We start from the raw sequence: 14,364 nt of genomic DNA, 5'->3' as shown, positions 1-14,364 counted from the left end.
TTCTGCAAAATGCTGCACAGGGCATGATAACCAGAAATTGTTCATTTAAACTATTCTGTTAAGGACTTGATGCTGTGTGTGTTCGTGTGTGTGTGAGCAGTATATGCCTGTATCAATAATTATATGCGTTTTTGTTCTTTTACACTACAGAATTAAATTATTTGATTGTCTATTTGCAATTTGTCTGATACTCTTACAGATAGCAAGGTAGAAAAACCCTAGTTCGTTCTGCTCAAGTAAGTTGATTAGCATTACATACAATGAGTTTTAATTTTCAGTTGTAGGGTTTTGTATGTAATTACTGTTGTAGGGATGAAGGGTGGTTGTTGTTGTTTCTTCAGTGTATATATGTGGAAATATTTTACTGAGTTTTTTTTTTTTCTGCCAAGTTCAACTCAGGTAAATGCTTTAATAAAATGTAAAGCATATGGGAATAGGATGAAGAGAGAAGGTGAGAGAGAAGGATTTATGAATGTAATTCTAACGTACTTTTTAACAGCACTGAATTCTAGTGTTATATGAGGGCAGATGTTTGCAAAAGCTATCAACACTGTAAAAATGCTTTTTAAAGACCTTTGGAAGTAAAACTGCCTTCCTTCTTTCCTTCCTCAAATTTCTGACTAGTACGGTTTCTTATAGCAGTGATTTTCAGTAATATAGGTTGCCATATACAGTCAGTCCAGTACTGATTACATGTTTGGTTTTACTTTTCTTTGCATTAATTTCTTAGAATGAATTTCTGGGTATCTATCTTAAATTGTGTTTGTGGACAGTAGTTGAGAGGTGAAAATGTTCTTGATGTATTCTTGTAGACAACATCCTAAAGTAACACTGTAGCTGATTTTTCTTTTTTATGTTGGAATTGCTATATCCAGTTACTGTTTTACCTAGTGGCATTGTAATTAAGACACAATTTTCAAATTATTTACTGTAAATTCTGGTCACGAAAAAGTGCAAGGAACACAAATCGTGAGATCATATGCTTATAAGTATTTCAACCCTGAAGTTTACAACAATCTACTCTATTACTAAATAGGTAGCAAACAAATAGTATTAAAAAACAGACTGTTAGTCTTGGATCCAAACACCCGTTGTGCAAAATTTTTATTTTAAAAAAGTCACTGTAGCATTTGGATTATGAATTCAAAATGGTGTTTCTTATTCTTAGTGATGATTGAATTAAACTGTTAGAAGTTGAGATGCTGTTGAATTATACTTCAGATCAAAGACATAAATTGGCTCAGAAATTTACTTTGTTATTGTTAGAGGCAGAATCAGTTTTCAAAATCTTAGTCTATTACATACTGATGAAAAGATGTAAAATATGAAATAATGGATACAGTGCTCCATTTTCTTTCTAAAAAGCCTGAATTGACCTATTGTACAGATGAAACATTGATTCACAGTCCTGTTAAGATCTCAAATATCAGTATTAGGCAAATAACATTAAAGGCTAGGAGAGAGGAGAGAAAATAATTCTGTCAGTCTTAATTTGTCTTTTTCTGTATCACTTCACAGAACTTGTTTTCTTGTCAGTATGCTTACAGGGAGGCAGGAATATCACGCATCTTCTGTGGTGAAGCAGGTATCTCTGAGTTTTCTTGAAGATCCATTCTCTACAGGCCTTGAGGTTCTTTGGCTTTTTGGAAAGCACGATCAGATTGAAGTGGATTTAGACCAGGCTACATCTTCCCTCAACATTTAGAAACAGCATTTCTGAAGTCTTCTGTCAATTTGGGTAGTTGCCCCAGCGTAGGAACTTTTGAAAATACATTTTCAAGTTGTTTTTGCAGTTGCACCTATTAAAAATGTTTGGGTATGCTGGAGGATTGTGGTTACAGAATCACAGAATCACAGAATTTCTAGGTTGGAAGAGACCTCAAGATCATCGAGTCCAACCTCTGACCTAACGCTAACAGCCCTCCACTAAACCATATCCCTAAGCTCTACATCTAAACGTCTTTTGAAGATTTCCAGGGATGGTGACTCCACCACTTCCCTGGGCAGCCTGTTCCAATGCCTGACAACCCTTTCAGTGAAGAAGTTCTTCCTAACATCTAACCTAAAACTCCCCTGGCTCAACTTAAGCCCATTCCCCCTCGTCCTGTCACCAGGCACGTGGGAGAACAGACCAACCCCCACCTCACTACAGCCTCCCTTGAGGTACCTATAGAGAGCGATAAGGTCACCCCTGAGCCTCCTCTTCTCCAGGCTGAACAAGCCCCGCTCCCTCAGCCGCTCCTCATAGGACTTGTTTTCCAGGGCCCTCACCAGCTTCGTCGCCCTTCTCTGGACCCACTCAAGCACCTCGATGTCCTTCTTGTAGCGAGGGGCCCAAAACTGAACACAGTACTCGAGGTGCGGCCTCACCAGAGCTGAGTACAGGGGGACGATCACTTCCCTAGCCCTGCTGGTCACACTGTTTCTGATACAAGCCAGGATGCCATTGGCCTTCTTGGCCACCTGAGCACACTGCTGGCTCATATTCAGCCGACTATCCACCATCACTCCCACGTCCTTCTCTGCCTGGCAGCTCTCCAACCATTCCTCTCCCAGCCTGTAGCTCTGCTTGGGATTATTGCGCCCCAGGTGCAGGACCCGGCACTTGGCCTTGTTGAACTTCATACAGTTGACCTCAGCCCATCGGTGCAGCCTATCCAGATCCTCCTGCAGAGCTTTCCTACCCTCAAGCAGATCGACACACGCACCTAACTTGGTGTCATCTGCGGACTTACTGAGGGTGCACTCGATGCCCTCGTCCAGATCATCGATGAAGATATTAAAGAGGACCGGCCCCAGCACCAAGCCCTGGGGGACGCCACTAGTGACTGGCCTCCAACTGGACTTGACTCCATTCACCACGACTCTTTGGGCCCGGCTATCCAGCCAGTTTCTAACCCAACGAAGCGTGTGCCAGTCCAAGCCAAGAGCAGCCAGTTTCTTGAGGAGAATGCTGTGGGAGACGGTGTCAAAAGCCTTGCTGAAGTCAAGGTAGACCACATCCACAGCCTTTCCCTCATCCACCCAACGCGTCACTTTGTCATAGAAGTAGATCAGGTTCGTCAAGCAGGACCTGCCTTTCATAAACCCATGCTGACTGGAAAGAAGTTATGAAGGATTTATGAAGTTATGAAGGATTTATGAAGTTATGAAGGATTAGGATCTGGAGCACTGTCTTGAGTACGCCTTGTTCAATACCGGCTCTCTGGTACTCTGCTTAGTCACAATGAGTAGAAGCTGAGCTTCTAGAATAGAGCAGATTCTGCCCATTTTAAGTATCTGTGCAGTATGTTGTGACTGCCATATTGCCAAAACAAGGCTTTGCTTTTGGTTGAAGCTTGGTCATTGCTGTCTGTAAGGACCCTTTCTTTCCATTTGGAAACCTGCTAATGGCATTGTTTCAAACTAAGAAGCCCAAAAAAATCAGATTAGATTTCAGAAATGGTGGAAGACAGGTTTTTGAGAAAATGGAGAGTATTGTTTTGCTTCATTTTGTAGTTCTTCCTGTCATGTAACTCTCTTTGGCCAGTTTGGTGGTTGTCCTTAAGGTTTTCTCAACCTAAAGTGGTTTGTTTGGTTTATGATGATATTTAAGTTCTTCATATCACTGAGAAGGGGATAGAAAGCTGAAGGTCACTTGAAAGAAGAAAAGTGTTTTGTTTTGTTTTGTTTTACCCTACAGTAAATCCTCTGATTGATTAAGTGTCCTGGAGAGGTGGTTTATCTCCTTCCTGTGGCCAGAGAGTCAGAGTAGTCTTGATGCTAGACAGAAGGCAAGACACTACAGGTAGAGTGAAGCTGGTGGGCAATACTACAGCTGAAGCTGAAGTGAGCAATACTAGAAATCCAAAGGATCCTCTGAAGAAAGAGATAGAAACACTTACATCCCTTGACACTTTCGTTTTTCTTAAAAAGATCCATTTGAATTAAGATGCTTTTACAGACATCCTTATGAAATAACGGTTACTTACAGTGCAGCACTTTCTTCACGTACTTCAATTTACTGCTAGGCTAGGATAAAGCACAGTAGGTAGTGTGAGGCAAGCACGAGTCATTTCAGCCTCTTTCAAAGCAATCAACCTATTTGAAAGCAATGAAGAGAAGAGACTTTTTCTTGCAATTACCCTCACTGCTATCATGACTCTTCTTTAGTTGAGAGGGATCTGATGGTGATTATGGTGATTATATTATCTGATGGTGATGGTGATTCCTGCTAACTGACCAAAGAGGTAAGGAGTGAGGAAGGAGAGTGGCAGATTACTCTGTAAAAGAATGTGCCTGGAAGCTTAATTGCAATAATATTTTGAAGTAGTTAATTTCCATTTCCAAAGCAGCTAGAGCTTGAGTGCTAAATAAATAGGTATCTGCATTATAAGTGTCCTTTAACCACAGTATTTAACTGCAGATAAAGCTTTGGAACCTGTCTGTGTTGCTGTAAGCTTTTTTCTTTCACAACAATCAATGTTGGTGAAAGAGAAGAACTTCTATCAATATGTACACCACCCCTACCAGCACCACCACCTGTTCTTTTTCTTAGTTCTTTACAGAACGTATGCTTTAATATAATGGAGAGTGGCTGACTGAGAAACTGTACTATTTTTTTTGTGCTTTTTCTGACTAGCCTCCTATAGTGCCGAAAGTGTCTAATGATGGAGATACTTCCAATTTTGAAGCTTATCCTGAAGATGACTGGAATAAAATGCCTCCAGTACCCCCTAAAGATTTAGAAATTTTCAAGAACTTCTGAATGCGACATATGCAACAGAAGAGGTATGTCCAAATGTCAGGAGCTTGCTTCAAAACATTGAAAGTCTATGAGTGAGAGCCTTGTGCAGGAATTACATCTTCTGATTAATAATAGTGAATAATGCTTCCATACATCTCTTAAAACCAACATGAATTGGCCATAGTAATAAACAATATAAAATAAACTTTGAATAATATGTTGTAAAGCAAGACTGCAGAATGATAGAGGTAATATATAACATAGGCTGTGCTGTTCCTATAGTGATAGTTATCCACTTTATAAATATTTTTTAAAGTCCTTTCATCCTTAAAATGTTTTTCAATAGCTTGTTAAAAGCATATATCTACAATAATTTGACACATAACAGTCACATTCATTTCTTGATTGTAAGATTTTTGTGTTAAGAATGAAGACTTTTTTAGAGGAACAAGGTTGTTGAATTAATTTTATACCCTGGATTCTGTCGTACAACAATGAAAGGCTGATAGTTTACATTCAATTCACATGCACTGTGTTGTGGTTTATAATTTTTTTTTCACTGCTTTTTGTCTTAGTAACTGAAAGGAAACTGAAGCGAAGAGCAAGTCTGAAGAAAAATGGATTTCATATTTCAATGAAGACCACCTTTGTGAATGAGAATGATACTGCATTCAGATATGAATATGAGAATATCTTAAATATATAAGGAATTGGAGGCAGGCAAGAATAATTTTTAGCTGTAAACATTTGGCATTAGTTTAGTAAACTGTAATATTGATAGTCTACTCTAAAGTAGACTGACTAAAATGGTATATTAGGATTTTTTTTAAGTTATGGTTTAGTTAAGTTTCCTGCTATTCCCAGATCCTTTTTGCATAGTTAACTCATAGACTTAATTTTATAAGTTTATAATAAACTTGTGTAATTAAAAGCACAAATTAGTGTATATGTATATAATGAATACAATACAACTAAAGCACAGGAACTGTGCAAAGATGTAAATTTTTGTATTTTGCAGAGTCTATGATTTTTATTTTTCAAATAATGTTTTTCAAGAAGTTCTCTAGGGATAAAAATCTTAAAAGGAAAAATGAGTTTTTCATCATCGTGTATACATTTTATAATTCTTTGTAAAAAATAAAATAAAAATAATTAAGTTTTAAATAAGATTTGTACCTAAAAATTCCAATGCCTCACACTTGCAACCATAGTACTTGAAAGCAGAAAGACAAGGGCATGTTTTATTGTTAAAATACATCTTAATGGCTAATCAATGAAGGTCTGTTACAGTGATGTCTCTGTAAACCAGGATATTGAGTGACAGTAGACTGTCTGAAAAGTAATTTCTCACATGACAACTATCTGTAAACATGCAATTCAGTGCATATTCATAAAAGGGCTCTCACTGGCTTTTAAAGGGGTTGTGTTCTCTCAAGCTTGCTGTCTTCTTCACATGTAAAGCATGAGCCATAACAAACTTTTTCGGTTATTGACATGCTTGTTGAATGCTTGGCACTTCTGAATATCAGAGGGAACACTAAATGTATATTACAGATTGAATTTTCTGCTTCTGCTTTTGGAAATATCCTAAAGTCTCCACTGCCAGGAATTCCATATGTACAGAGTTCAAGCCTTAGACGTAAGGAATCTTTTTTTATACTTTGCTAACAGCTTTCTAGCAGATTAAATACACTGTGTTTAGGAAGTATTTGCAATACTGCTTCATTTTAAGTAGCACAAAGTAACAGTATGTACATCTATATGTATCTATGTATATGAATACACATAAACATGAAGGTAAATTGTATACAATTCAAGATTTTTTTTTCATATTTCATATCATGATTCTTGTTTTAATACAGGGGAATTGATTTTGAAGTGTTTTGATTCCAAAAAGTAAATACGTTAGATGTTGTATTTGTATCTGACTTTTAGGAAAGCTACAATGCTTAGATTTTTTTTTTCCCCAAAAAAACTCATCAGCTCACTGGAGTTTGACAACTGTGACTAAGAGCTCTACATAAAACTACTTAATTAGATGACACTGACAGTTTCTCCTATAAACAGTTTTCTATATTTATCCAAAACACCATGAGAAATGTAGGCCAAAGATTATTTTTTTCTGAGCTAAATTCTGAACGCTTATAAAGAAAGCATTTTACTAATAGCTGATAAAACTAACGTGTTTATAATTTCACTACAGATATACAGCTGGGGTCTCCTGATGGAAAAGTTACCTCCATTTTCTTCTGTTTAAGAAAGCCTTTCTCTAAACAGTGCAGAGGTGTAGTAAAATAGTATATGTGCTTTGAAAGCTTGCAACTTCTAGCTAATTAGATCTATTTCTTTATAAAACAAATTTAACATTTAAAGAGACTATATTACTGGCAAAAATGTACAATATGTAACAGAATCGTGCTACTTCAAAGCAGTAGCTCTGGAACATTAGAGTCATCTTGATGTTATGAAGTGTCACAGGTTGATGGCCCCAGCTGATGATCAGTGAAAACTGTGTAGTCATATATAATAAAATTCAGGAAATCCATAGAAAATCATACTTTTAACACGGTAAAATTGCCTTGTTCTCCTGAGAAATGAATCTGGACTACTTTATTTGTATCTGTGGAGTTAGTTATTCCAAACCAGTTGGAGGAGCTGAAGTATGTAAAAACAGCTTACATTGTCTAAGAGAAGAAAGCACAGGTTTTTTGTTGTTGTTGTTTTTTAAAGTGTAAGCTTTCAGTATTTTATGGAATTTGAGTACTACAAAAGCAGCTTTTTATTTAAAAACATATTTAGGACACTTGGTTGTTGCAGTACATATCATTTTTGTTTTGTTTTTCAAAATTTAAAAACTGCACTGAGTTTAGGTGTTCAAAGCCGAGGAAATGAAGTTGCATTTGATTAATGTGCTACATTGGTGGTAAGAAGTTTTGAGTGTTTGAATAACAGGAAATAGTAGATTTTCTTTCTACAACTCTTATCCATTGCTGGCAGTGGGTGCACTTGCTATGATAGAGACTAAAGAAACAAGTAAAATATTTGTAATAGTGCTAATCTCTTGACTTCACCTTATTTTCAGAGCCATGTGTACATATGCCTAACTACTGACCTCGTCAACATGCTTTCTAGTACAAAGCTACTTTCAATTTTTTTAATTAAAATAATAAGAAACCTTGTTTTTGAAATGTTATCTTAAATGATCAGTTTTCTCTACAATCTTAAAACTAATGAGCTGTTATTACCTTCCCATTTTATTTATTTGCACAAGTGAGTTGGTTTTATTTCTAAGTCTTTGCTGGGACTTCATGGACCACTAACATAGTTCTATCTGAGTGCTCAACTAGAAGTTCCCAATACACACTGCACTAAGGACTCTGGTTTTATTTTTTTAAGCAAGCTAGAACACTTTTTTTCCCATTCAAGTTTCTTTTCTCTGAGGTTCATTTTATTATGATTGCTTCTGTTAACATATGTTTTTGCATATAGACTTTTGCATCAGGACTTTTTTTTTTTTTTTTTTTTTGCAAGAGCCCATAGGCCTTTCATATTCTGCTTTGGTGAATGAGAATGTTAAACATTAAAAAAAAAAAAAGCAATCTTTATTTTTGAGTTTTTTATATAAATATATTTTTAATTGCCCAATTCAAGGTTTTAAGTGATAAATGTGCATTGTAAACTTAATTGCCTTGTAACCAAATGATGAAAATGCTTCATGATTTAAATGGAGAACATGCTGTAGATTTTCCTGTATATTAGCTTGATCAATGAGTATGTGTGCTACTGAGCTTTAACTAATGTGATCTTCCACTGTAGAAAAGTCATTGTTAATTGATCAAAATATAGGTACTGAACTATGTTTAAATGGATCAACAGGGATTTTGCAGGTTTGATAGTGATTGAGATATGGCTGTTCCTCAGCCCATCTGCTTGCCATTCAGAAGAGGTGTGATTCAGTGCTTCCTATGCTATAGATTTATTTTTCAGCTTTTAATGACTGTAGCATGATTTCTTTTTGTACTGTACTGTGTACAGACTTCCCATGTTTTGCACTTTTCTATGGCAAACCTGACTGCTTTATAAATACTCTGTTGTGGTAGTAGGTAGTGGTAATGGTAGCAGGCATTTGTGTACTACATAACCAGTTTGAAACGCTAGACTTGCAAGGTTAACTTGGACTAATGTTGTTTGTTGCTGGTTGCTTGTTGTAGCTCACATGTATACGTACTGTTCAAAGTTATAAAGTCAGCCCTCATTGCACAAAGAAAATCACTGTGATCTGTACATAAACCCTAGTAAAATTTTATTGCTGTTTAATTTATGTAATATCTGTCAAATCTGGATTCATTTAATAAACCTTTATAACTTTTTAAATGTTTAAACCTAGTTTGTTTCCATTTATGGTGGGAGGAGGTTCTTCATCCAATAATTGATGAGAGGAGTAGAAAAACAACTGTTCCTTCTTCTCAGGAGTTAAGTCTTTCCAGAGCAAGACACAAGTGGTGGAAAATATTTCAGTTGGCATAGTAGTAGTACCAAGAAGTGCATTTTCCAATTCATTTCAGGTAGTGATCTGATACTGAAAAGCATTGACTTGGACTTCTCATTAAACTTTGATTAAATGACCCTAGTTGCTTTGACATTTTCACAACTTAATGACCTGAGCGCTGTCCAGAACATTCATTTCAATCATTGCAATCATTTCTTAGCACCAAAAATATTCTTATGATGTCAGGCACACTAAACTAAATCTTTTTTTCCATCTTTATCAATAACTTCAAAAGTCTGCTTTTACCAAAAAATATTTAGCTGTTGGTTTTAAATTACTTTTCCTAGTCCAGTTGCATTTTATTTCTTACCCACTAGATAGGTTAATCTTGCAGAGGCAAATATGTAGGTATAGAACTGACTGGATACAGTAGGGACAACTTAAGGGGTTTTTAACAGTTTTGTGCTTTATTTCTTCCTGGCTTAAGTCTTTTTTGTGTGCATTGATTTTTTTTCTCTCATTAAGCACTGTAATGTGCTTTAAAAAATTGCTAATGGAAAGCGAAGAACACTTCAATAAGGCCTGGCAAGCTTTTAGTCATGTCTTAGACATGAATCAAAAAACTGCGCAGTTAAAACATACCCAGGACACTTGCTAACATTCAAAGAATTTGGTTTGGCATCTATTTCTTACCCCAGCCTTTTGTCATGTGGTAGAGGTTTTGTTCATTTACTCTAAGCTGAGTACTGTATGTTTTTTGGCTTTATACCTGTGACTCAGAATCGTCTCCAATAAAGGTCATTTTAAATATGTTTTTTCACTAATGAAGGGCAGGTAAGTTCTGCTGGTCTGTACTTGTTTCCCTGGATCACATTCTTGTATTACTCACTGACCTTAAATCTGTCTCATCTGCATGATTCATTAACCTTTTTTACTGTAAAAAGAAATTCTGAAACAGTCTGACAAGAATCCTCTATTCTGTGACCTGCTGAATAATTCAGCGTTAGCCCCATGTCTTAGCTCTTGATTTCACTGTTAAGTAGTAATGGTATAATAAGAAGCAGTTAAAAGCAGCTGTCGCTTTTGCAGCTCTGAATCTTGCCCAGTGGTTTGTGAATCTGTATATATTCAGATATCAAACTCTTCCATCTGTGAACTCTTGCCTTCAGACTTTGAGGCTGCTTTTCACAGGGATAGTAAAAAGCATGTCTCAGTAGAAATCTATAGCTTTCCTTTCTCTTGCACTTCTTTCTACCTACTCTCCAAAATATACTGCATATGAATCCATGTCAAGCTTTGTATTTATCCTCTAAACCAGGAATATTGTAAAGTTTCATCAAGCTGAATTTTAAGATCTATTTTTTTCAGCTTATCCAAGTATTTTTCTATTTCTCTCCAGGAAAATTCTAAACTGTGACAACAGGAAACTTCAGTGCTAAGTATGGTGGAAAATCAGCTTGAGGGGCACTTCACTAACAAATGCTTATGTGATTGGAGTGGAAAGGGAGGAGTCTATACTGGAAAGTTGCATTCTTAAAAGTACGTGGAATCTCTGGTATGACCAATAGAATCATAGAGTATCCTGAGTTGGAAGGGACCTACAAGGATCATTGGGTCCAACTCCTGGCACCACACAGGTCTACCCAAAAATTCAGACTATATGACTAAGAGCACAGTCCAAACACTTCATAAACTCCAACAGGCTTGGTGCCGTGACTGCGTCCCTGGGGAACCTGTTCCAGTGCGTGACAACCCTCTCAGTGAAAAACCTCTTCCTGATACCCAACCTGAACCTCCTCTGTTGCAGCTTGACACCATTCCATTGGATCCGGGTCCAAGACTTAACACAAAACTTAGTCCTGCATTTTAATGTTGTTTAGCTGGATAGGTCAGGAGTAAAAACAAGTGCTGTGATACCTGAGTTTTTTGTTTTCCCAATTAATAACAATTATGTGGATAGCTCTTTTTCTTACCATCTTTCAGAGTTATGAAAAAAAATAAAATCACAAAGACATTACCTACTGTAACAATAGTTTTAGCTGGCTAAGAGTGACGTTCGAGAACCTTGTCCACCACCACTCCCCCCATCCTCCTTGGAGTGCAAAACCTGTTTACTGCAAGTTGCAGTTAGGGTTTGGCATGCAAAAGAGGTATGCATTATAAGATTAAGCTTCAGTATCTTAGTTCTAGAGAATCTCTACAGCTTCTTGCAAATTTTCCTTAAAGCAAAGGTGTACTTGCTGAAGAATGCATTTTTAGAAATGTTAATTATATCTAGCAACAAGGTATGGAAAGAAAGTATTGATTTCTTTTCTTTGACTTTTGCATCACAGAACCACAGTTTGGTTGAGGTTAGAAGACATCACTGGAGACTGTCTGGTCCCTCCCCTGCTCAGTCAGGGACTCCTAAAGCTGATGGCCCAGGACCATGTCCAGGTGGCTTTGGAAGATTTTCAAGGAGGCTCTATAACCTCTCTGGGCAACCTGTGCTCAGTCATCTGCACAGTAAAGTGCTTCCCGATCTTCTAGTTTGTGCATCTTGCCTCTTGTTCTGTCACTGGGCACCACTGAAAAGATCCTGTCTCTATCTGCTTTGCAACCTCCCTTTGGATATTTATACACATCAATAAGATCTCTCTGGGCCTCCTCTTCTCCAGGCTGTACAGTCCCAGCTCTCAGCTGTTCCCTGTCCTTTGATCGTCTGTGGCCCTTAGCTTGACTCTCTGGTATGTCTATATCTCTCTTGTACTGAGGAGTCTAGAGCTGAATGCAGTGCTCCAGGAGTTGCCTCACTGGTACTGAGGTAAGGGGAAGGATCACCTCCTTTGTTCTCCTGGCAATGCTTTCCTTAATGCAGCCCAGGACAGTGTTAGCATGCTTCGTGTCCACCAGGAATATGCACTTCTCAACAACCTCTATCCTGGAGTCTCCAAGAAACTCACCAGCTCCTTCAGCTGCTCACAAACCTTAGGACTCTTTCCTACCCTGTTCCACTCATTATATTGCATACATCTAACTCATCTGCTTCTTCTCCTGAGCAGGAGCCCCAAAAGCCCCCAAAGCAACCTTCCTCACGCCCTTCAGTCAACCTAGACACCTAGACAACCTAGACAGTAAGGGTGCTCTCTTACTGACGAGTCTCAAGCACCACAGAGATCCTCCAAACCTTACTTCCGCAGGATCCCAAAGCCTTGCATTCCCCTAGCCCACTGCAAGACAGCCCCAGCCCCCCTCAAGACATCCTTAGAGTCCCATTCCCTCCCCCTACAACTCACCTGTGGTCCATGAAACTCCCAGATCTTACTTTCCTCCCAAGGGATCCCAAATACATGAAGCCCCAGCTCATCCCCCCACCTTCAGAGCTCCTTAGCTCCCTCACAGAAAAACAGAATCCTTCTGCTCAACACCCTCCAGCACTCCAAGAGACCTCCAAACCTTACTTCCATCCAACAGGCTCCCCTTCTCAGCCCAGGCATCCCCCAGCCAGCTGCAAATCCCTCTGATGCCCACACATCCCTTGGACATTCCAACCCCCCCCAAAAGCATACATCTGTGCCACAGCACCTCCCTTGTTCACCCCCCAAACACCCCCGCATCCATCAGGGTCCCACCTTACCCCCATCTCTCCCTCCGCACTCCTCAGCCACTACAGACACTCATGTCAGTGCCCAGCCCTGCCAGCCCTATCCCCAGGCACCCTGCACAGGATGGAGGAGGAGGAAGAGAAGCGCCCTGAGTCCCCTCACTGCTGCTACTATGTCGTGCCAGCGTGGCCTGCCTGCTGTAATGACACTCTTGCTATTGTAAGTCAAAAGTAAAAAAAATCCTCTCCCCTATATATGTCAGCTGCTGTCTTAAAAACATGATGTAGCAATCTTGATGGTTAGAAGTGGTAACTGTAATTTTTAAATTTTGAAACCTGAATTTAATTATATTTTGTGTGAAGTGGTTAATCAAAAAAAAGAAAAAAAAAAAAGTCTTAGACTGACATGGAGCAATTATACCAGTTTGGGCTGCTTCTGTGTGATTTGCTGTGTTTTTTTTTTTTCAGTGACAGGGAGTTGTGGCAATTGAGAGCAAGCACCTTTTACTGAACCTATAATTTAGGACCACAGGCCGCTGCAGTTTCTGAGGGAAATCCCAAAACTGCTGTGTAACCTGGTGCTGTAAGCACCAAAAATGCAGAGATCTTTTATTTCTAGTGTGTGAAGCTCTAAGGCATTGTAGAAGTGCTCTGTCTCTACTGCACTGATTCACTTAGCTTATCAGGATATATCACAGGAGTTTTTGTAAAGTGTAACATGTTTCATCTTAAACAACTAACCAAACAAATCTTTGATTTGTACCTTTTTGTATCCAGCACATTGTCCATACCGTGTTTTTTGATAATAAAGAAGAAACAATGGAAAAGAGAGCTATTTTGGAAAACCAAGAAAGCTTGAATTGGATTTACATTCAAGAAATAACTGTGTCTGAACAGTCTTTATTTGTACGTCTGCTATTTGCTCTATCATTGAAGGAAGTAGAGAAAATAATGCCTGCTCTAGTCTCTTTGCTCTTTGTGGTGGCTGCCAAGCTGTAAAGTCTGCCCTTCTTCCCAGTACTGTGTAAAATAAGAGAGCTCCAGAAGCCAGAGTTTATTTCAGTTCTAGCCATTAATTAGTCTACATTAGAAAATACTTGAGACTAAAACCCCTGAGTCAGAAAATGAGAAAAATGCTTTACAGCCATCATCATCTTCACTTCTCTTCTGTGCAAATGCAAGCTGTGCATAGGAGAGTGCTGTGCTTCAAATTCTGGTCCTCATGTCAATCACTTGAAGAAAACAGCAGCTTGCTCAAGCATGCAGCGTGTCAGCCTTGAGATCTTTGTCCTGCTCAAACTGTTATCATCAGCCTTCTCATTGTGCAGGACCGAGTCTGTTCTCTTTCAGCAGCTCTAAGTATGTGACCAAACAGCATAGAAAATATTAAGATTGGACTTCAGAACGACTCGGCTTTTCCATGGCAGCTTTCTTTAAGTCCACTTTTCTTAGGAATTTAAGCATTAAATTCCTTAGGTTTGATAAGACAAGCCATTCAATGCTTCTTAAGTTTGGTGAAGAAATGTTATAAATAAGCATTTCAAATTGTGTGTGTAATACACAATA

General features: G+C 38.3%; 1 protein-coding gene across 2 annotated transcripts in view; it reads left to right on the top strand.

Moving 5' to 3' along the window:
- PRKX (protein kinase cAMP-dependent X-linked catalytic subunit) overlaps positions 1-9,093 on the top strand; it is a 64,577-nt gene extending 55,484 nt beyond the window's left edge. For both annotated transcript variants that reach the window (XM_082778286.1, XM_082778285.1), the window contains 2 exons: positions 4,622-4,770; positions 5,302-9,093. In XM_082778286.1, the coding sequence (XP_082634412.1) occupies positions 4,622-4,747 (126 nt within the window). In that variant the 3' untranslated portion in view covers positions 4,748-4,770; positions 5,302-9,093. The remainder of the gene's footprint in view (positions 1-4,621; positions 4,771-5,301) is intronic.
- Positions 9,094-14,364: the final 5,271 nt, after the last annotated feature.

This window comes from Aythya marila (assembly GCF_965140915.1).
Source record: "Aythya marila genome assembly, chromosome: 1".
In the NCBI taxonomy this organism is placed as follows: Eukaryota; Metazoa; Chordata; class Aves; order Anseriformes; family Anatidae; genus Aythya; species Aythya marila.
Note: the sequence above shows the minus strand (reverse complement) of the source record. Positions and strands in the feature narration are given on the sequence as shown.